The 21730-nt window shown below is 34.0% G+C and overlaps 3 protein-coding genes and 1 long non-coding RNA gene across 5 annotated transcripts; all 4 read left to right on the forward strand.

The window, feature by feature from the left end:
• The first annotated feature begins 2044 nt into the window (after nucleotides 1-2044).
• Nucleotides 2045-4106, forward strand: LOC103493784 (uncharacterized). The gene is made up of 3 exons (XM_008454676.3): nucleotides 2045-2813; nucleotides 3380-3475; nucleotides 3587-4106. Exon 1 carries the CDS (start codon nucleotides 2161-2163, stop codon nucleotides 2800-2802), a length of 642 nt encoding a protein of 213 aa, XP_008452898.2. The 5' UTR covers nucleotides 2045-2160; the 3' UTR covers nucleotides 2803-2813; nucleotides 3380-3475; nucleotides 3587-4106.
• A 1675-nt stretch (nucleotides 4107-5781) lies between these two features.
• On the forward strand, nucleotides 5782-9737 carry LOC103493782 (calcium uptake protein, mitochondrial). Its single transcript, XM_008454675.3, has 7 exons — nucleotides 5782-6512; nucleotides 6717-6784; nucleotides 7361-7584; nucleotides 7742-7825; nucleotides 8460-8673; nucleotides 8867-9163; nucleotides 9257-9737. The coding sequence occupies exons 1-7, from the start codon at nucleotides 6164-6166 to the stop codon at nucleotides 9449-9451; spliced, it is 1431 nt and encodes a 476-aa protein (XP_008452897.2). The 5' UTR covers nucleotides 5782-6163; the 3' UTR covers nucleotides 9452-9737.
• A 2507-nt stretch (nucleotides 9738-12244) lies between these two features.
• Nucleotides 12245-16080, forward strand: LOC103493781 (protein PHOX1). 2 transcript variants are annotated; one of them, XR_007822558.1, is made up of 3 exons: nucleotides 12245-14891; nucleotides 15017-15258; nucleotides 15734-16080. XR_007822558.1 is itself a non-coding variant. In XM_051087791.1 (2 exons), the coding sequence occupies exons 1-2, from the start codon at nucleotides 12881-12883 to the stop codon at nucleotides 15163-15165; spliced, it is 2160 nt and encodes a 719-aa protein (XP_050943748.1). In that variant the 5' UTR covers nucleotides 12265-12880; the 3' UTR covers nucleotides 15166-16080. The 2 variants fall into 2 exon arrangements, 1 of the variants encoding a protein (XP_050943748.1); XM_051087791.1 differs by having other exon boundaries at nucleotides 12265-14891; nucleotides 15017-16080.
• Nucleotides 16081-16998: 918 nt separating this feature from the next.
• On the forward strand, nucleotides 16999-21186 carry LOC103493780 (uncharacterized). The gene is made up of 4 exons (XR_538512.3): nucleotides 16999-17279; nucleotides 17449-17493; nucleotides 17623-17749; nucleotides 20938-21186. It is a non-coding gene; the product is annotated as an uncharacterized LOC103493780 (long non-coding RNA).
• Nucleotides 21187-21730: the final 544 nt, after the last annotated feature.

Consider the following 21730-nt stretch of genomic DNA (forward strand, 5'->3'; position numbering starts at 1 on the left):
TTCGTATTAAATGAATAAACTTTTGATAATTTTATTTGTTATGTTTGATGGATAGACCTATATTTTTGTTTAATGTTTAATTGAAGTAGATGTGAAAAATAAAAAATAAATCTAGAAGAAAATCAATAAACAAGAAACAGTTATCGAACACTTTTTTTGTTTATGTTTCTTTTTTTTTTTTCAAGAAACAAAAAATAGAAACAGTTATCAAAAGCATTACTGTTTCTTGTTCTAAAAAAAGAAGAAACAGGAAACAGAGAACAAGGAACAAGAAACAAGAAACAGAGAATAGAAACGTTACCAAACGGGCCCTTAAAAGACCAACTTCTTTTTACAAGATTTGAAAAGTTCTCTATTGATAAACTAATTACATCCAACACCAAAACCTAACAGCTCACGTTCCACTAATTATTAGTGGGCTTTAGCGTGATTATCCAACAATTATTGTCGTTGTTCATTATAAACTTAAAAATTTAACATATATTTATTGAATTTCACTCCAAAGAATCTCATAAGTTATTTGCTTCGTAAATATAGTATGAAAATTTTCTTACTCTAAGCACATTAGGTGTTTGAACTATACTTTAACTATGTAGTAGTTGTAGTTCTATTAGTCGAGACAATAATATTTACTTTTCTGGAAAAGATAACTCAAAAAGAATAAAAACGCTCCACCTTAAGAGGTTTAATATCAGAAGCTTGTGAGGATAGGAATCTAGGTAAAGTTTCCGGTCTTCATCATCTCATCAAGAATAAATAGTTATGACTTGATAATTATAAATGAAATTTAATATTTGGCATGCTATCTTCTAGTAATTTTTCTTAGAAAAGATAATTATAAATGAAATTTGGCGTTGATGATATTGAATTAAATTAAATTAATAGAGATTCGAACTAAAATAGAAATTATATAAAATAAAGAAAATAGTGAAGAATGAAAAGGTATAAATTAATAAAAAGAGACAGCTGTCGATCCACCAAAAGAAATAAAGAATTGCGGATTTCCCGCTTCTCTTGGATTTGTCAACTCATTGTTTTTTCAACTTTCCGGTTCTGTAGCCTTTAACTCGTAATTATTATTATTTACATTTACCATTTCCCTCCATTTCCCGAACTTTCGACATGTCGCACGAAATATTCAAACATCAACCATACAGATACAAAACGACTTAATCAACAAAATTTCGTCAACAATATGCGGCCGAGCCGACGGAGCGTCTTATTTCAAATTTTTAGATATAAAACAAAAATTTGGTAGTAGAAGCATAAACAAAACACTATTAAATTTGAACCTCATTGTGGAAAATTTAAAAATCAAGCTGATCTCGAAGTCAGACAGGAAAAATTAAATATCCCTCTCATATTTTTCTCTATCTCTCTCTCTCTTTCTACTTTCCAACTCTCCCCAGATTCACATTAATTAGCCATAAATGTCATTAAATTTTGCGTATAAAAATCAATGATCTAGTTCATGGAACAACAAACGCAATTCTCTTACAGGAGACTAAAGTTATAATTTTATTTAAATATTTTGTGATTTTAAGAAATGGTATTACTATTATTATTTACTTGTGTTGGAAGAATGGTGATACTTACATTACGGTTTGCCCGTCACAAATCACAAGGAAGAGAAAACTTTACAGTTACACTACGTGGAGTTCACGCAATGGATACCGTGGCTTTAGCATATCCTCATCCAATGTCAAATTGCAATTAACTACTTTTTATCTGGTTTTCTCGTACTTTCACACCCTCCTTTTTTCTTGTCAGAAGCATCTTAACACGTGGCACATTCTGCCACCTCCTTAATCTTGGATAAACGGCTCCCATTTTCGTCTTCTTCCTCAGTCCAATTCCTCTTCCAGCCGTTAGATTAAGATTCCCAACGCTCCTTTAACCCAACCCACCTTCAAACCCTAACCACTCTTTAACCATACCATGGTTAAGTCAACTGACTCCACTTCTTTCCACAACTGCCCTCGTTTTTCTCTTAATTACCATCTAACCCCGTTTTCTCTATTCTATAAAATCGGCCTTTGAGAATCGTTAGGTTTGCCAAACTAACGCCCCGAGGGGCCCCTTTGAGGGAAGCACAACTAAGGAGCTTTCTTCTTTCTTCTTCCTTTTTCTTCGCTCTCTTTCTCTCTCTTCTCCTCTCTAATGGTGACTTCATCTTCTTCCTCGAAAACCAGATCCAGTGGCCCGGTGCTCCGGTCACTCTCACCGGGCGGCCGATTCTGTAACTCTCCTTCTTTGTCCTCTTCTCCCTCAGCGTTTGCTTCATCTTCAAGCTTTTACTCGTCTTCTTCCGCTTTCCGTCACGATGACCATCGTGATTTTCCCACTCATAATCATCAAACTAGATCCACATCTCCCAGCCGTGTTAATGTGTATTCATCTCCTTCTCTTACGCCTTCTGTCCGTTTTTTTATTGATAATCGTTCGAGTTCTCCGAATCGATCGGTTATCGTTTCCAGGAAAAATAGGCCGGTATCCAACGTCAAGAGGACTTGTATGTGCTCTCCGACCACGCATCCAGGCTCGTTCCGGTGTAGTCTTCATAAAAACGTTTCGAGTGGCGGTGGCCATAGTCAAATGGTGTCGTTTCCTTCAACCAGATTGAATATGTGGAGGTCGGCTATGGCGAATTCGATCGTAAGAATCGGCGGTGTGGAAGGAGAGTTGGTGAAACGAGCATTGACCACACTGATTCGTCCTTCTTCGCATCAGCAGAGAAGGAGAGCGGCATTTCAACCTAGATCTAGTCGTCTCTCTGTCATGTCGAAAGCCGACGACGCTTGAAATTGCAGAAGGTACGGTGATGTCTAAAACTTTATGATCTCAGGTTCGACGAAGTGGATCGGTTTGTGAACGTTTCTGATTAAGAATTATAGAGAAAAAGAAACACCACACGCAGAGCATAATCTTCGAGAAGGAATCAGTGGTGAAATCTAGTAGAATCAAAATTCAGATTGTGTTTGTTTGTTTACTGAGTTTGTGACTCGTGATGAGTTCAGCTTTTGATTTCGAAGCGGTACTGGGTCGGCTCACCGAGTTTTGTACGCTGAGGGGATAGTTCGTCAGTCGAAATCCTTCGTGGTTTTTGGCCGAGGATTGAAGAAGATAAACCGACGAATTTTTCACCAATTGTACATATAACATCATTTGCTGTGGAAGGAGAATTTCGGACATTTTTATTTTGAAATTTGACAACCTAACAAACAAAATCAAAATTGAAACAACAAAACAATGAACTTATAATTCGAAAGATTACTCTTTTCAACATGAACTAATCTGTATCTTCCAACAATTTGCATATGGGTTTTAACGCCGTTGGATGAAAAATAATGTCACCGTTCCAAATCCGTTATGTGTGCAGCGTTGGGATTCCGTCTGTGCCGTCCTCGTGATTTTCTTCCCCGTCGTTTCACGTGTTCCGTTTACTCCCTTCCCGTTCATTCCGTGTCCATTCCAGGTATTTTTTTTTATTTTATTTCATTTCATTTCATTTCATTTCATTTTGTTACCATAAAGTTTAATTTTTATTTATTTTTGTGTTACGATTTGTATTATTTTTTTGGTGCAGGAAGGAAGTGCCGCCCGGTGATAAATTTCGTCACGAAACCTGCGCTGATCCTTTTGAGATGAAACTTTGACCTTTGACTTTTTGACTACCGGAAGATTAATTAAAATTACACATTTACGTTGGCGGAATTTACGTGTCGCTGCTCCATTGGATTGGACCTTAATTACTCTTATGGAACTTTTACGAGTGTGGTTTGAGAAAAATAAATTAACGAGAAACATTCTGAAATTAATAAATTGATTAAAAGTTAAAAGAAAAATGAAGAAGAAAATACAAAGGAATGGACGTTAACAAAAATAAAATTCATCAAAATTTTAAAAAGTTTGGGAGACAATTTTGTGCTGGAAATGAGTGTGATGGTTCAACAGACAAAACAGAAATAGTTAATAAAAGAAAGAAAATTAAGAAGGACCCTCTCATCTACTACAAGGCGGTGCCCCCGAGATTCTTGTGACCCCAGTGGGAGCATCCTTTCAAGTGTCGTTTTGAAAAAAAAAATATATATATTATTTTACAAAAATTGGAGTGCTTATAAAATATAACATATGAACTTTGAATGTTAATAAGGTTAGATAATTTGTTAGTGAAAGAAAAAACTTCTGAAAAAAATACAGCCAAGCAAAGGTATTTAAATTAAAATTATTTTTTAAATTCTAATAAATATAAACAGTCTAAGATTTTTAAATTATATGTCTCAAATTTCCTCCAATTAAAACGAAACGTGTTTCTGAAACATCGTGGAATTTGAGTTTAACATTTTTGAAAATTCATGAACTGAAAAAGGTTTTGTAATTTGTATGAAAATGTTGCATACAATGAATGGACGGCAACTCAACGCGTTTTTCGGTGAATCCCACTCAGCTCGCCAGCTGGCATTGCCATTCCCTATCAATTTATTTTGGAATGTTCTTTCTTTTATTAGTTTACACACTCTCAATTTCCCCCACACAGTAAAATCTCAATAATTAAAGAAAAAAAATCCCAAATAAATTACAATTTCCCTTTCAGTAAAAGATAATAAAGACGTTTTTTAAATAATACAAAATATAATAAAAACCACTAATTGCAGTCCAGCTGTCCCTTTTGTTTCTCCAACTGTCTAACTTCATCAATATAGCTTTCATTCGATATATTTCATTTTCATTAATAAAAAAAAAAAAAACCTATTGGTATAACGTCCAAAACTTTCCTATTAAGTACCATATGCTCATCAATAAGAGTTTAACTATGCTCATCAATAAGAGTTTAACTCATTAAGAGATTCTTGATTCAAAATCCTCTTGTCCTCGTATCAAAAGATTAAACTAAATGGTGTTGATTTTGAAATTTCAGGTGTACAACTAATGACTTCGATCATTCATATAGGTTAGTAAAGTAATTGAGGTATAGACTCGTATTGTTCATCTTAAATTTATAAAACCTTTAATCAATTACTCGTTGAGTGATTACTCCTACCACTACTCTAGGGTGTAACATATGCTAGAATGCAACATTTAAAACTTCTCGAGGACTCTTTTATGGATCGTTTGTTGATAATCTACACAATTCCAAACTTACTCACTTCAAGGTACTTCATGGGTCCTTCAATCCCCTTCGAAGTACTCTATGCAATTCTTCTAAACTACCACTAGACTCATTTTATGTAACATTTAGGGTATTGTTAGGCTTTTTTATGGGCTTTTTTGAGTTACCCTTGAGCTTTTCGTGGTCCTTTGGCTACTTAAATAGACCCTCTTTAGGTCATATGAGCCCCTCTAAGATCCTCATGGGTCATCTTGCGTTTATCGATTGGTACTATGATCTCTCTCGTGGATCTCAAACAATCAATCATATAGGTCTTTTACGACCACGACTAACTATTGGTTGGACGAATTAGCTTCGGTTTGCCATATCTAGCTCTCAATGTCCTTGGATTTCCTATATCTCTAAACTATAGGTCCATTCGAGTAAATCTATCCATAGCAAACTTTATATCTCGGCTAAAATATAAATATAAGTGTTTATATATTTAAAAAAAAAGTTTAAGACAAAAAGACTATATGGCCTAGCGTTCTAGTTTCTTTTCCCCTTTTGTATTTTAGTTGAGCGATATTAATTGCAAGCAATTTAGCAAAATGTATACTATAGATAATTTTATTTATAGCATATAATATGCTTAAATACAACATGGTTTTGAGTGCATAATATTTGGGTTAGATTTGGTAAACTACAACTATCCAATGGACTAAGCAAAAGATCTATCTATTGTTGGGTATAATCGTAATCAAAGTCCAAGAATTTCGTGCCTAAATTGGCCCACGATTAACTATTAATCATTTTTTAATCCCCACAAAATTTTACTCTATTTTTAAGTTTTCACTTTTCAATATTTGAAAAATCTCATCTTTTGAGATCAAAATTATGGTGCAAAATACTATTTTTTTTTAAAATAAAGTGGGGTTGGTGATTAATTCCACGTTTGACTAGACGACAATCCCATTGGCGCCCACAAATCGCCACATATAAAAGCGCGGACTCTTTTTTCCTTTCCCATAGTTCTCTCTCTTTTCAACCTCAAACTCCAAAATACTTTTAGCTATGGCTTTGTCTTTACGGTCTCTCCGTAGATCATCACCGTCCATTCCCTCACTCTACTCCATCCGATGGCTCTCCGTCAATCAATCATCCTCTTCGTCGGCTTCACCTTCCACTTCCGATGGTGATCGCCTCTGGATCTCTTCTTTTCTCAAATGGTCGTCAGGAATTTTGCTTGCTTCTGGATTAGGGTTTTTCTACGTGTCTGCTACTTCTGCTACTCCAGCATTAGCTTTTGCTGATTCAACTGTCGTGGATAGTGCTGAAGATGCCGTTGTCAAGCACCCGCGTTCGACTTCGTTTTTTCGGAAATTCTCTCTTCCTGAAATATCCACCAAGTTTCTGTTTGGAGGTAAAGAAGTAATCGTTCTTCCATTTCTTCATTGTTTTTTCTTTCGTCAGTATTAGGGGAGTAGAATTGTTTATGAGAGGTTGTTTGTTTGGTTTTTGAACTTACTGATTACGTTATTAGATGAGTAATCGTAGTTGGAAAGGATGAAAATCAAATGAAGTTTACTGTTTTTTACTCTTTGCTCCTTTCTACTTGTCGTTGCAGAGGAGTTTCGTCGAAAGGTATTCTTCAATTACGAGAAACGGATTCGATTGTACAGTCCTCCTGAGAAGGTATATTATGCCTTTTATTCTGCGTATTATGTGCTATTCTTTATTTAGTTGGGATTGACATAACATAGTTATAGTGAAATACTCGAATTAAATTGATAGTAGCGGTTTTTTTTAGTACGAGCCGTCTGCTTCCGCTACCAGTTAAAATAGAATTGTGCGATAATTTTTGTTGCTACTTCGGTGGGATATTGGGATAAATATAATTTTAATTACCTGACTTTTGAGCTTATTTTAAATGAAAATAAGTATAATTCAATCTAAATTGATTCGAAGTTTATAGAGTTTTAAATCAATACAATTATTAATTTGAAGTTTTAGTTTATTCAACTTCATAGTTTATAGGCATAATCTGATTTTCTCCATCGTGTTTTCTTTGACAGTATTACTAACAATCGTGTGAGTTATTATCAACTTGTAGCCAAATCCAGTAACCTAGTAGTAGTCTTTCTTTGCGAATACTAAATCTGGATTGTAGGAAAATTTTGGTCCAAGGATCAATTAATTTGCTCTTAAATCTTGTTATTCAAATTTTGTTTTATTTGACATGTTTTCTTGCCATCTGATCCTTTCTTGAAGGTCTTTGAGTATTTTGCATCATTTCGTGCTCCAGATGGTGATTTACTCATGACACCTATGGATCTCATGCGGGCAGTGATTCCTGTCTTTCCGCCTTCAGAGTCACATCTTGTAAGAGATGGATATTTGTGCGGGGAAAGAAACCCTGGGGAGCTACGTTGTGCCCCTTCTGATTTGCTCATGCTTTTTGATATAAACAATGATGGGCATGTTTCTTTTAAAGAGTAAGCCATTTTATATTTTTATGTTACTTTTTTCATTTGCTTTGTGCTATGAGATTATGTTTTCATTCCATGTCATCGCATGCTTACACATATTCGCACTATGACATTTAGTCTGTTATTATACTCAATCTTGAAGATGCTTTTCTTTGCTTAACAGGTACATCTTCCTGAAAACACTACTCAGCATCCCAGAATCAAGTTTTATTGTTACGTTTAAAATGTTTGACCTCAACAACGATGGGTATGTAACGTGTAACCTTATTCAATAAATTTACTTTCACAAAGTTTCCAGACACCAGTCTTGCAATTTTGAGCCTGGTCAAATCTTATTGTGATATAAATAATTGCGAAATATTCTTGTATCTCGAACTTCCACTTCACAAGTTAGAGGCAACTAGGTAATCACTCATAAAGTAACAAATGCTAACCTATTCAATAATGGAGCGGAGCCCAAAACTAACTTTAACTGAAGTTTACATTGTGTGCCTCATGATTCATGGAGTTCTGTCAATGTTGTGGCAATATTTGTGGCTCCACGGTCCTAACACATTTAAGTTACACCAGCTGTTGGAAAGCTAGAATGATTCTCGATAACTTAGGCTATTGAGATTTACATGTGGATCTGTTGTCTTAGCATTTTCTCAAGGATCTTCAATGATCGGAGCCATTTAGGGGGTGACATGCTTGATAGTTTTATTCTCATTATATTAGCATTTGAACTTTACACTATAATCGTTTTGAATTTAGTTTGTTTGTTTAAGCATCTTTTAGCTGAATTCTGAATTCCTAAAACAGTTTAAACTGCCACTAACCTCCTTGAATTTACATGTATTTCATTTACAATGTTGCTTGAGTAACAGTATTGCATTATGTAGAGAGATTGACAAGGAAGAATTCAAGAAAGTGATGGCTTTGATGCGGTCCCATAACCGACAAGGCTCTCAACATAGAAATGGACATCGTAGCAGATTAATCTTTGACGGTTGTGTGGAAAATGGAGGCCTTGTAGAATACTTCTTTGGTAAAGATGGAAACTCAGGCCTCAAACTTGAAAAGTTTATCCAATTTATGAAAGATCTGCAGATTGAGGTAACCGTATGCTAACCAAGCCTAGTGTTGAATTTCTAATTTTTTTTTTTCAACGACTCAATCTAAACTAACTTGTTGCGAAAAGCTTATTCGTTGTGACATTTCAAAATTGCTTGATCAGGAAACAGTTTGGAAAATGCTCACTTACCTTCTATTTAAATCCTGAACTCCAAAATATCCATTTGTGTTGTAGATGCTGAAATTGGAGTTTGCACATTATGACTATAAATTAAGAGGAACCATATCTGCAAAGGACTTTGCATTGTCCATGGTTGCCTCAGCTGACTCATCTCGTTTACGTGAGTTGCTCGATCGAGTTAGTAGAATGGACGATAAACCACATTTTAAGGACATTCGTATTTCATGGGAGGAGTTCAAGGATTTCGATACTCTACGCAGAAAATTGCAACCTTTTTCTCTAGCATTATTTAGTTACGGAAAGGTAAACGGCCTTCTGACAAAGAACGATTTTCAACGTGCTGCATCACAGGTATCGTGTTTATAATCAACCTTCTTACAATCTATCTAACCCTTATACATTCTGAAGACTGAAGAACAAACCATTGATTTTGTGTAATGTCAGGTGTGTGGCATCAATCTCTCGGACGAGGTTGTGGACATAATTTTTCATCTGTTCGATACAAATTTAGATGGCGAACTGAGTTCAGAGGAATTTGTAAGAGTGTTGCATAATCGAGAGAGGGACGTTGCTCAGCCTGTGGAGGCAGGAATGATGGGTCTTTTCTCTCGCTGCTGGAGTTGCGAAATAAGCCCTTGATTTTTGTAGGTTTGCTTTCTTTCTTACTAGTTTTTAGTTTGTGTAAAGTTTAACCATCGTACGGCCCCTACCACGTTGGATCTCATATGCTTCAAAAATGTAAATAATAGCGTAGGCCTAGCTAGCCAACTTATCTTGATTAATGTTCTTTTAAAGAAAATCTTTATAATTGCTTCTAACTCGTATAAAGCTTATATGGCAGCATTTATGTGTATTTAGTTCATACTTTGTTGGGACTAAATCTTGTCAAATATTAGTTGAATATGGTTCAGTCTTATAACTTTCATTACTTTTCTTGTATGGATAGTAATGATAGAATATACTTGAGTTTGTTTTTGATTGTTAAGATTCTGTTAGTTTGTTAATCTCTTTAATTACTGTTGGGATAGAGATTATGTTCTCTGAATATCTTTAAGTAAGTCAAATCTCTCTTAATGTTATGAAGGAAAGTCCAAAAATGTTGTTTTTGGTTAGTTGAGGATCAATTTAAGTTTTTTTTTTCTTGGTAAAATGTGTACATGGATTCGGACCATAAAACTTTTGATCACTAAAATATAAGTTAAGCTATATTCAACCAACCGTCTATTTGAATTAAGTTGATTGAAAGCTATATTCAAGCAACAGTCTATTTGAATTAAGTTGATTGAAATGAGATTTATTGGGCTTTAAATGGTTGATATGTTTTGGGAAATACAATCACTCTCTTTTTAATATATTTAAATGTGAGACGTTTTCATAAATGACCTGTTACTTTGTAGAACGTTATGTCACTTGAGCCAAGTATTATCTCATTTGTAAATTGATGTTTCACCATTATTATATTTTTTTAGAGCACAGAAATTTAAGTGGGCAGACAAGGCACGGCAAACCAGGAAGGATCATATTCCCTTTACACAAATTACAAATATTCTTCACCTTCTCCCATACTAAGCTTTTGTGGACAACCATTCCCACGCTTGAACGACTAAATAGCTCACCTAAAACCCTAAAACTCCCACAAAATTATATACATTGCTGCCTTTTTTTTCTTTATATGCACAAAATGTGGAGAGTAATTTAATAGATTTACTTTTAAAAAAATAGGTCAAAAATCTTATTTAACCATAAAAAATGAGCTAGAATGATTTTACATGAAAAAGAACGAGAGGAAGAGCAAGCAAGGGATCAAAAACGAAAGTATGAACAAGAACAAGAGTGAAAATAAAACGTGGAAAAAATTGTTGGGCGACGGTTAAAAGATTGAAATGCTTTGTGTTTGAAAATTTGGTTGTATTTTATTTTATTATTTTTTAAAATGAAAAACCAGTCTATTTACTCAAAAATTATCATCTCTAGATAGTTTAAAATTTGAGATATGAACCCAAGTTTGATCATTTTCTTGTATATGACCAAAAATAACATGGTTATAGTTTTTAGCCTTGAGGATTCCACATTAAAAAAAATAAGTGATCTTACAAATTTTCATGTTTAAAACGGTATATTAGACTACTTATTATGTTGTTAACTCATTTAAAGAGATATCTAGCAAATTTTCATATTAAAATGATATTTTGGACTACTTAATACGTTTCAAATTAATTTTGAAACAAAATTTCATGTTTATTTAGTGTAGTATCATAGTCTATAAAAACCTAAACAATTATTTGGTCTAAAATTAAAATTTGACCTTGAGAGAGACCATTTGAGAGGGACGTCAACAACATACTTGTTGTACTCCATTTAAACTACGTTTAATAATTTAAGAAAAATGGTAAAAAATAGTCAAATAAACAAAATATTTATACTTAATGAAAAATAAAGTATATTTTATTATTGTCTTTTAGTATTTAATAATTTGTTTTTTTTTTAAATACCCCATTATTTAATGAACAAAACTTCACATATTCATTATTATTATTTGAAATTGAGCAGGTTTGAAGGAAACTTTATAAGGTAAGAGCTGGAGGACAACCAATTCCACTACATTTTTATTTCCAACTTTCCTAAATACTAACAACAGTGAGTCAGTATCTCCAATTTTTTTTCCCTTTTAAAGAAAGAAATTTTATTTTTCTAATGAAACAGTGTCTACTTTTCTAGAAATTACCTTTTAAAACCCAAATTGTTATGAATAATAAAAAAAAAGATATTTACATAATATAGCAAAAAATTTAATTCAAAAAGTATAAATTTTGATATATTTTGTAGATGATTTTAATATTATTAGTTAGTTTATTATTAATTATTATTTTATTTCGAAAAAACCCAATTTAAAAAAGTATATAATAACTTTTTAAATTTAAATTATATTGGCAATGTTTAATATACTCTAAAATTTTTAACTTTTTTGTTTTATTGATTTAATATAAATAAATTTGAAATTTTAAAGTATTTTTAAGTCAAGAATTTTAAATCACAATTAACGACCACGTCCACCTTTAAAGAATGATCTTCTATTCCAACATCAAAAATGATTTTTTGAAATTGACAAGCTAGATCGTGATAAAAAAAAATACCATCTCGATGTAAAAAGAAAAATGTTAAACTAATTTATTGCAAAAAAACCAGAAGACAATTGTCATAGAGGGTAACGAGTTTTTGTTTTTTTACTATAGAGTAAAAGGTTTGTATTTTTTTTTTTTATCATTTTTTAAAAAACCCCAAAAAATGTGGATATTTTTTTTATTTAAATTGATTATTATTTTAGTACGATGAATATTTGAATTCAAATGAAGAAAATTAAATAAATGTATGTTTCCAAATATGTTGGGTGGATGGGTCAAAGGTATGTAATTTTTATGAATAGGAAGAAGGAAAAAGTAGCGACATGCGCGGTAATGACAATGGGGATTGACAAGATCATTTGAAAAGTTGACCTGCCATTCCCGAAACCCTAGAGGCCTAGAAGAAGAAGAATAATATTAATAATATTCCGTTTCATTTCCCCATTATCCTACGCGCCCTTTTCTTGTCCATTTCCATCTGGCTTCCTCATCTCCTTCTTCCGTTCCTGAAATTCTCGGCTCAACAATTCCATCTCTATTTGATTCTGTTGATTTCTCTCCCCATTTTCGATTTCAGAATCTGAATTTTCAGGTCCGGAGCAGTTAAGAGGAAGCCAGATACATATACAGACGTGCTTCTTTGATTTTCGTTTCTTTTTTTTTTTTTTTCGTTCATCAACTAAGATTTGTACGAGTTTTGTAATTTCGATCTTCAAGTTGGGAAGCGTATTTGATTGGGGGGTTTTTTTTTTTCAATTTTATTACTCTAGCTTCAATTCCTGTTTCATTTGCCTCTCTGTATTTTGTATTCTATATTCCACGAATTTTAAATTCCTACATACATGTATAGATGCAGTTTTGTATGATTTGAGGATTAAAAAGGAAGGAGGGTGAGGCTTGGATTTGAGATTTGAATCAGCAACTTTGTGATTTCTGAGTTATTTTAATGGGGAAGCCAACGGGAAAGAAGAAGGAAAATGTTGGGGAGAAGCCTGGGAATACTAATTCTAAGACTGCTCGGCCCTCTGACCGGAATTCGAAGGCGTTCGATGAAGACACGGCGATTTTCATAAACATGTCCCAAGAGCTTAAGGAGGAAGGCAACCGGCTATTTCAGAAGCGAGATCATGAAGGCGCCATGTTGAAATATGAGAAAGCTCTTAAGCTTTTGCCGAGAAATCATATTGATGTTGCTCATCTCCATAGCAACATGGCTGCTTGTTATATGCAATTGGGATTGGGCGAGTATCCACGGGCGATTAACGAGTGCAATTTGGCGTTGGAGGCTCATCCAAGGTACAGCAAGGCGTTGTTGAAGAGAGCAAGGTGTTACGAGGCTTTGAATCGGTTTGATTTGGCGTTGAGAGATGTCAATACTGTTTTGAGCTTGGAGCCTAATAACTTCTCTGCGTTGGAGATTTTGGATAGTGTCAAGAAGACGATGAGAGAAAAGGGTGTTGATATTGATGAGAAAGAAATTGGTTTGGCCAGCGTAAAGCTACCTCCCGGAGCGCATTTGCGAAAGGTGGTTAGGGAGAAACTAAGGAAGAAGAAGAATAAGAAAATTGATGAAAAGACAGATGATAAGTTGATTGTGGAGGAGAAGGTTGATCAAGTGATTCAAGTTGATCATGTTGAAGATAAGGAAGTTACAATAAATACTATTGAGGAAGACAAACTGTTCATTGAACCGATTGAGGAAAAACCGGTCTCAAAGACAGTGAAGTTAGTATTTGGAGAAGACATAAGATGGGCACAGTTACCTACAAATTGCAGCATGAAATTGGTGAGCGAGATAGTTCGAGACAGATTTCCAAGCTTGAAGGGTGTTCTTGTGAAGTACAGAGATCAAGAGGGTGATCTGGTTACAATTACTACCACAGAGGAGTTAAGGTCGGTTGAATCATCTAGTCAGTCGCAGGGTTCACTTAGACTTTACATCACAGAGGTCAGTCCTGACCAGGAACCTGCCTACAAGGAAATCGAGAGCGAGGAGAAGCATCCAGAGGTTGTTGGTAAAAGAAAAAATACAGCGGTGATGAATGGGGATTCGGTAAATGACAAAGAGATTGTAAGGGGAACGACCACGGTTGAGGACTGGATAGTCCAGTTTGCACGATTGTTCAAGAACCATGTTGCGGTTGATTCTGATTCATACTTAGATCTTCATGAGCTTGGAATGAAGCTGTACTCGGAAGCGATGGAGGATTCAGTAACAGGAGATAGTGCACAGGAACTTTTTGAAATTGCTGCTGATAAGTTTCAAGAAATGGCAGCTCTGGCATTCTTCAACTGGGGCAATGTTCACATGTCCAGGGCAAGGAAGCAGGTGTTCTTTCCAGAAGACAGTTCGAGAGAAACTCTACTTCTACGGATTAAGGATGCATATGAATGGGCACGAAAAGAATACAAAAAAGCCGAAATGAGATACGAAGAAGCTCTAAATGTAAAACCTGACTTCTATGAAGGTTTCCTTGCACTTGGGCAGCAGCAGTTTGAGCAGGCTAAGCTTTGCTGGTATTATGCTATTGCTAGTGGAAGCAAAATCGATTTGGAATCGAGCTTCTCCACAGAGGTCTTACAACTTTATAACAAGGCCGAGGACAGCATGGAGAAGGGCATGCTGATGTGGGAAGAAATGGAGGAACAGCGCCTGAATGGACTCTCCAAAAGTGAAAAATACAGATCTGAGTTAGAAAAAATGGGATTGGAAAAACTATTTACTGAGATACCTGCTGATGAAGCTGCAGAGCTGGCTTCAAACATGAGATCACAGATATACCTTTTATGGGGCACCTTGTTGTATGAGCGTTCTGTCGTGGAATATAAGATCGAGCTACCAACCTGGGAGGAATGTTTGGAAGTGTCGGTGGAGAAGTTCGAACTTGCTGGGGCTTCCCAAACAGATATTGCAGTTATGATAAAGAATCATTGTTCCAATGAAACAGCACTGGAAGGTAAAGCACAAGCTGGCCTCCCCATGGAGAATACAGCTTCTGTTTGATGCAATATTATTCAACTTTTCTTTTCACACAATCTTTTTCTGTTGTTAATAGAGCATCTTATTATTTTGGGCTTGCAGGTTTCGGCTTCAAAATCGATGAGATCGTGCAGGCATGGAATGAAATGTATGATGCTAAAAGGTGGCAGTTTGGCGTTCCATCTTTCCGCCTCGAGCCTTTATTTCGACGTCGGGCTCCAAAACTTCACTTCACTCTCGAACATTTTTGAGAGTTTTTGTCGATGGGGGCTTTCTTTATAAGCAATATTTCAGTTTTCTTTGCATCAAATTTTCTGGTGTTCTGCTTTCCCCTATAGACAAAGGTAATAGAGCATCTCATTTAGAAGCTTTCCAAATTTATTTATTTATGACAGAAAGTTACCTTTACAGAACTCAATGTTGTTAATGCAATCTATATTAACCCCACCATGCTGAATTGTTATTAATTTAAACTTATTTCTTCTATAAATGCAATTATATGATGTAAATTGGTAGCTCTAATTATTCTCTTGATATATTTCAAGTTTATCTTTCTTATGTGTTTTGTGGCGCTGCCCTCTTCATAGACCCTGTTGTTTATTAGTTTATACACATACAATACCAGAGCAGAGACGCATTACGTTCTTTATTTCTCGAGAACTCGATTCTTGTAGCTTCTAGTATATACTTCATGTTTTCTTTCAGTCCTCTATTCGAAAATTTCTATACAATTTCTTCCAATAAACTCAGCATGCCTGTTAACATGTTTCATTCCTCATCTTCCAAGTTACTCATGCTGCATTCTTTCTGTGGTTGCAGATGTTTTACGCCAGCCGTTATCTTTTCGATTTGTTGTTTACTTGGTCAGAGTGTAAGTTTGTTTATAGTATTTTTCATTTGCACTTTCATTCAAGAGAAGATGGGCAATTCAGCAACAAAGATATAGTTGTAGAACTATTCATTATTCATCAACGACGATTCTATAGGGTGGAGGAAGAAACTTTAATTTTGAATTTGATTTATGAGATTGAATACAGAGAAGTTGTTGTTTGTGAAATTTCAAGAGCAGTTTGTTTATGATAGAGATTGTTAAAGTGATTGTTTTGGAATTTGAAGAGTGATTGTAATGAAATTATATAGCTACAACAAATTAATATTCTTTGTTACTTTCCCATGTAGAAAATTCTCTTTATGCTTTTTAGTTCGAACTTGTTCAAATTATTTTGGTATTTGATAAACAGTTAAAAATATTTACGACTAATGATATATTCGGATAAAAGTCTATTAGTGATAAATATGAAATGTTGCTATGTTTTGTAATTATTTTAGTTCATTTTCTTGAAATGCTCCTTCTAAATAGCTTGGTCATAAAATTTATAAAATGTAACTATTCTAAAATTTAAAACTTCGAGAACTTATATCTATACTTATCAGCTAAAAAACTAACAATATCATGGGTTTTCTTTAGAAATCATTTGTTTTTTTATTGTTTGTTTTAAAATCAACATATTAATAGTGCTTCTATATTTTCAAATTTAAAGAAACTTCAAAATAAAAACAAAAATTATTGAAAAATGATAAAATTGTTGAAAATATTTACAAAATATATCAAAATATCAAATTTTATTAAGATAGAGAGTGGTAAAAGTCTATTATTGTCTATAAAATACACTGATAGAAGTCTATCGATGTCTATTAAATGCAGTGATAGAAGTCCATCGACGTCTATCATTGATTGAATTCGAAAATTTGTTATATTTTTTTAAATAATGGGTTCATTGCACTAAATTTGAAAATACTTCAATTTTTTTTTTTTTTTTGAAAAAAAAAACAAATTCTATGCTTTTCTTTGAAGTTTGTGAAGCAAAAAAAACAAAGTAATAAATAAATAATAAAAAATAAATGAATGGTAGGCCACATGTCGAAGATTAGATAAGGAGTCATTTTTACGAACGATGCGTAGTATTACCCGCTAAACTCCCGAATAGGACCATGTGGGCCATTTTTCCAAAATTAAAAAGTATTTTAGTAGGGCCCACACAAGTCACGTATAAAAGGAAACCACGTTTCAGGTTTGTTGGCGGGGGCGCAACGCAAAAAGCATTTCTCTGTTTGTTTGTTTTCTTTCTTACGCTACAAAATACTCCACAGTTCGTCTTTTTTCTCTAATCAAAATTCCCAACCGATCCATCGTCGACTCGAAGAAACCGATCTTGGATTCTGAATGAAGAATAATTTCTAAAATCGTTCTCAATCAATGTGTGTGCGGATGCTCTCTCTTCATCTCCGGCGTTGATCGATATGCATGCGGCTGACGGTGCTGTTCTTCTTCGTGTACATTGCTGGAAAACGATCGAGGAGCTCTGTAACTACTTAACTCCATTTTATTTTACATTTACGGTTCCATTTTTGGCATTTCTGAAATCTTTTGTTGTGTTTTACGCCTAATCTCTCTTCCTTTCTGTTTTTGGTGCTTGAATCCGATGGATGCTTTCTTCTTCTCCGGCGTTGATCGATATGCTTACGGCTTAAAGGTACTGTTCTTCGTGTACATTGCCGGAAAACGCTCGAGGAGCTCTGTAACTACTTAACTCCATGTTCTTTTACATTTAGGGTTCTGTTTTTGGAATTTCTGAAATAGTTTATTGTGTTCTACGCCTAATGTCTCTTCCTTCTCTTCTTTTTGTTTTCGGTGCTTGAATCCGAAGGTTTTGTTTCACTTCTTCTGTGGAATGATGGCTGTCGACTTTTCAAGTGATGGATTATGACTGGCATTGTTGTCATCTAGAGTACAGTTGTGATGGCTCCTCTACGAGTCTCCGGCGGCGAAAACAGGTTTGCGTTTGGTTTTTTCGTCCCTTGCTACTTGCTGCGTCTATTTTCGTCTTCTTGATTTGGATTGCTTTCCAAATCGAGAAATATGTGGAACTATAACCTGTGCATTTCTGAGAATGAATTGTTCGGCTCCTTCGTGTTTGTTTTAGGGATTATGTGTTTCCTTTAGGTATTGATTAGCGTTTCGTTCGTATGAATTTTGTCCTGTTAACTTAGCTACGGCACTTGAGCTTGGATGGCTCTGTTGCCTTCTGATTGGTTTGCGTTCATCTGACCTTGTTTGTTCATATAGATCTAGCATGTTTTGTTGTCGACATTTCAAATTACAGTTCGTGATAGATTTTTTTGTTGCATAGTCGCATAAGCATGTTTTAGTTGACGGTAGATCTAAAGTGTGTTCTATAATTAGGTTGAACGTAGTCTATAATGTATTTTCAACAACTCATACATTTGCATTCATACATGCGAGTGTTTGGCTGAAAGCTAAACGTATAAGTATGCAAATGTACTACCGGATGGTTGGTTGAACATCATTGTACTTTAACTGTGAATAATGTTTCAAATTTAGGTCATACGCTTCCTCCTTGCCCTCCCTTCCATCCTCTCAGTTTCTGTTTTATTTTGTCTTGCATCTCTTTCTTGGTTTTCTTTGAGGATGATAGCTTACCTATTACTAGTTAGTTGCATCTTTCCTGATCTTTGTTGATTTTTTTTTAAAAAAAAGCCATCATCAGTTTCCCACCATGCGTTACTCTTTTAATCGTTAGAAACATTAGTTAGTATTCTTGCCGATCGGATTAGTGGATAAGTCATCCATTACTGTTACATTTCTAAATTTCAATGGTCGTCCAATCTTCCACCTGTTAAACTAAAGAAAAGTAATTCTGTTAGCTTTTCTTCTCTAGATTAGTATTTTTAAATGCCCTTTTAGATGGACTGAGGTGATGTCCTGTCTTCCAAGCTGGCTTTCTCTATTTTTTAATGAATACAATTTCTGATGTTTATGATGAAAAGAATTGAACCATGTGAAAGAGAGATTCTTTTGGACGTTCGGGCTTTTGTGTAGATATTTTCCCATTAGATTCGGAAAGTTGTTAGTTGTTCTTGTTTACTTGTTTGTCACTATTGCTTCTAATATTATATGCCTAGCTTGGTAATCATTTAAGTAATTAGGTTTAACTATTTGATTTTTTATTTTTCAGTTTTCAAAAAGCTTATAAACCTCTAAATTTCTTACTATATAATCTACCAAAAACAACTAAAAATTTGATTTTAAAATATGTTTTTCAAATTTAGGATTGGGCTCGTATTAGAAGATTTAAGTGTTTAATTTTCGAAAACCAAAAACATAAAACAAAATAATTTGTCAAACATAACTTTAACTTTTTGAAAATTATGCCCATACGCACCCATGCAATTCCACATGTAAATTTTTGTCGTTGTTATCTATTTTGAAACTAAAAGGATTGTTTTTAAAACTTGTTCTTTTAATGAAATTTGGTTAAGAATTCAACTCTTTTACGTCAGAAATGTAAATCAATATAGAAAGTTGAGAAAAAATTAGCATTGCATAGTTCAAAAACAGAGGATTAATCAGAGATTTAGACTAAATTTTTATAATTTTTTTCATTAAATGTCAATAAACTTGTTTCTTGTTCAAAAACGAAACGAAAGAAAAAAAAAAAAAGAATACAGTAATTCATTGAGCAAACACAATGATATTTGATATTCTAACAGTTGCTCGTTAAGAGCTTTGTCCATCTCGAGAGCCTTCAGTCTAAAATTATGTGGCTCATTAACGCTTTAGTTTCTGCTCCATCTCCATTACCACAGACACTAAAAACCTGAACAAGGAGTTTGTCCAGTTCGATTGTTATAGCAAAAAAAAGATAATAATAATTCAAACTGCATAAACTGCATGTCGATATTAGAACTTAGAACACAACCGACTATCGAATTTTAATGACACAGTTTGAAAGCAAGTTGTAGTACTACTATAACCTCCATTGCTGAGAATATTGAATCGTTAGGCTCCATCGTATTTGTTTTATGGATTATGTGTTTTCCTTTAGGACTTGAGCAGTGTTTTGTTCGTATGAATTTTGTCTTCGTAAATTAGTTGCGGCAATGGAGATTGGATGGCTCTGCTCTGTTGCCATCTGACTGGTTTACGTTCATCTGACCCTGTTTGTCTATACATACCTGGCATGTTTTGTTGTCATTGTGCATTCCAAATTACTGTCCGTGAAAGAATTTATGTTGCATAGTTGCATAAGCATGTTATAATCGACTGTAGATCTGTAGTTTAGTGTGTCTACAATTAGGTTGAATGTAGTCTTTATAATGTATTCTCAACCACTCGTACATTTTCTTGTATTTAACTGTGTATAGTATTTCAAAATTTATTATTTCATTGAGAAAAAAGTTGTTTCTATCCAAAAAAGAAAAAAAAAAGTTTGAAATTTAGGGTGATATGCTTCAATTGCCCTTTCTTGCATCCTCTTGAGTTCTGGTTTGTGTTCTCATACATCTTTTGAGAATAATACTTACCGATCATTAGTTGTATCTTTCCCGACCACCCTTAAAAAATTTTACACCTATTGATCCTTTTAGAATAAAGAAAAGATCTTGCCCTTCCCCCTCTTTGCAGTACTCCGTTAGCGGATCACACATTCATGCATGGTTAGAAATAGTGGTTTGTATCTTTGCCAATTTGAGCGTAGCTTAGTGGCGGATAATACATCCATCACCATTCTAATGTTCAATGCATGCTTCTGTGTTCTTTAGTTTTTCAAATTTTTGTAAAGCATGAAATATTAATTATTAATATACTTGTCTCTTCTCCCGAAAAAGTAAAGTAATTCATCGAGCTAAATATACTACTGATATTTGAATGTGATTATGTAACAGTTACGCGTTAAGAGCTTTCAATCTAAAATTTGTTTCGCTAATCAATATTAGAACTTAGAAGATAGATACTGGCTCAGGTTCAAACCCCAAATTTTCCAAACAAGTTTTTCTCTATCCTCTTTTTTAGAACTTAGAACTATAAAAGTATTTTTATGTTATTCGATAGATTCTTTTTTCTTTCTTTTTTCCCACCCAAGAAAACGTGGGGGAACTTGGCTAATAGAATGTTGGATGCTTTATTTATACTACTTTTAAAATTTGTACTCTTTTTACCGCAGCTGCAGGTGGTTACAAAATTCTTGGATGTGAAAATACATAAACTCTTGAGCAATAGAATGCTTGATTCATAGGTAGCCTATGAGAAGGTATATTTTCTTACTTGAATATTTCGTTACTATCTTTTCTGGATGAATAAAGATTTTGCTGAACGTCCTTAATCCAACTTTCTAAACAGTACAACTCTTGAACATAGTATTTGTGGCAACTCTCAATTCATAATAAAACTTTGACAAAATTGAATTGTGTTATATAAGGAGATTTAAACAATCAATTGTGGCCGGGTTTTGAAAAATATGGAGAACATAACAAGTCATTAGACATTTTCTGAAAGATAAAAGATGTTGTTAGGTATTAAGCTATTAAGCACTATTTCACTAGTTTAGACGTTTAGTGGGAAAAGAAGAATTGAATTTGTAATGTAGATTTACGCCGGACCCAATTTTATGAAATTTACTCTGATTTTTACGATGTGCATAAATCGTTAATTTATTTCTGCATTTCTTTATCACAAGTTCCTTTAAGCTTTCTGAACTTGAAGCTGATCGATCATTTCCACTCCTTGTAAACATGAAAACCTTTTGCCTTCATGGACAGAAGTTTCTTTCCACCTCAGATAAGGTAAAAAGATACTTTAAGATAGATTTTGACTTATAGTGTTCTCACATAAGACCATTGATCATTTTAGGTTCTTTTGGAAAAAACATCGTTTTAATCCCAAATTTTGTTTAGTTCCTTGATCTTGAAAATGTACGTTTCAAGTCCCTTGTAACTTTCTTCTTCTATTTTAAATAT

This window comes from Cucumis melo, chromosome 7, assembly GCF_025177605.1.
Source record: "Cucumis melo cultivar AY chromosome 7, USDA_Cmelo_AY_1.0, whole genome shotgun sequence".
NCBI lineage: Eukaryota > Viridiplantae > Streptophyta > Magnoliopsida > Cucurbitales > Cucurbitaceae > Cucumis > Cucumis melo.

Excerpts from the sequence above, each read along its gene's own strand:
- LOC103493784 (XM_008454676.3), top strand. The coding sequence starts at position 2,161 with ATGGTGACTTCATCTTCTTCCTCGAAAACCAGATCCAGTGGCCCGGTG.
- LOC103493782 (XM_008454675.3), top strand. The coding sequence starts at position 6,164 with ATGGCTTTGTCTTTACGGTCTCTCCGTAGATCATCACCGTCCATTCCC. Across the intron at positions 6,785-7,360 it reads TGTACAGTCCTCCTGAGAAG|GTCTTTGAGTATTTTGCATC; the intron begins GTATATTATGCC and ends CCTTTCTTGAAG. Across the intron at positions 8,674-8,866 it reads TGAAAGATCTGCAGATTGAG|ATGCTGAAATTGGAGTTTGC; the intron begins GTAACCGTATGC and ends TTTGTGTTGTAG.
- LOC103493781 (XM_051087791.1), top strand. The coding sequence starts at position 12,881 with ATGGGGAAGCCAACGGGAAAGAAGAAGGAAAATGTTGGGGAGAAGCCT. Across the intron at positions 14,892-15,016 it reads CAATGAAACAGCACTGGAAG|GTTTCGGCTTCAAAATCGAT; the intron begins GTAAAGCACAAG and ends TTGGGCTTGCAG.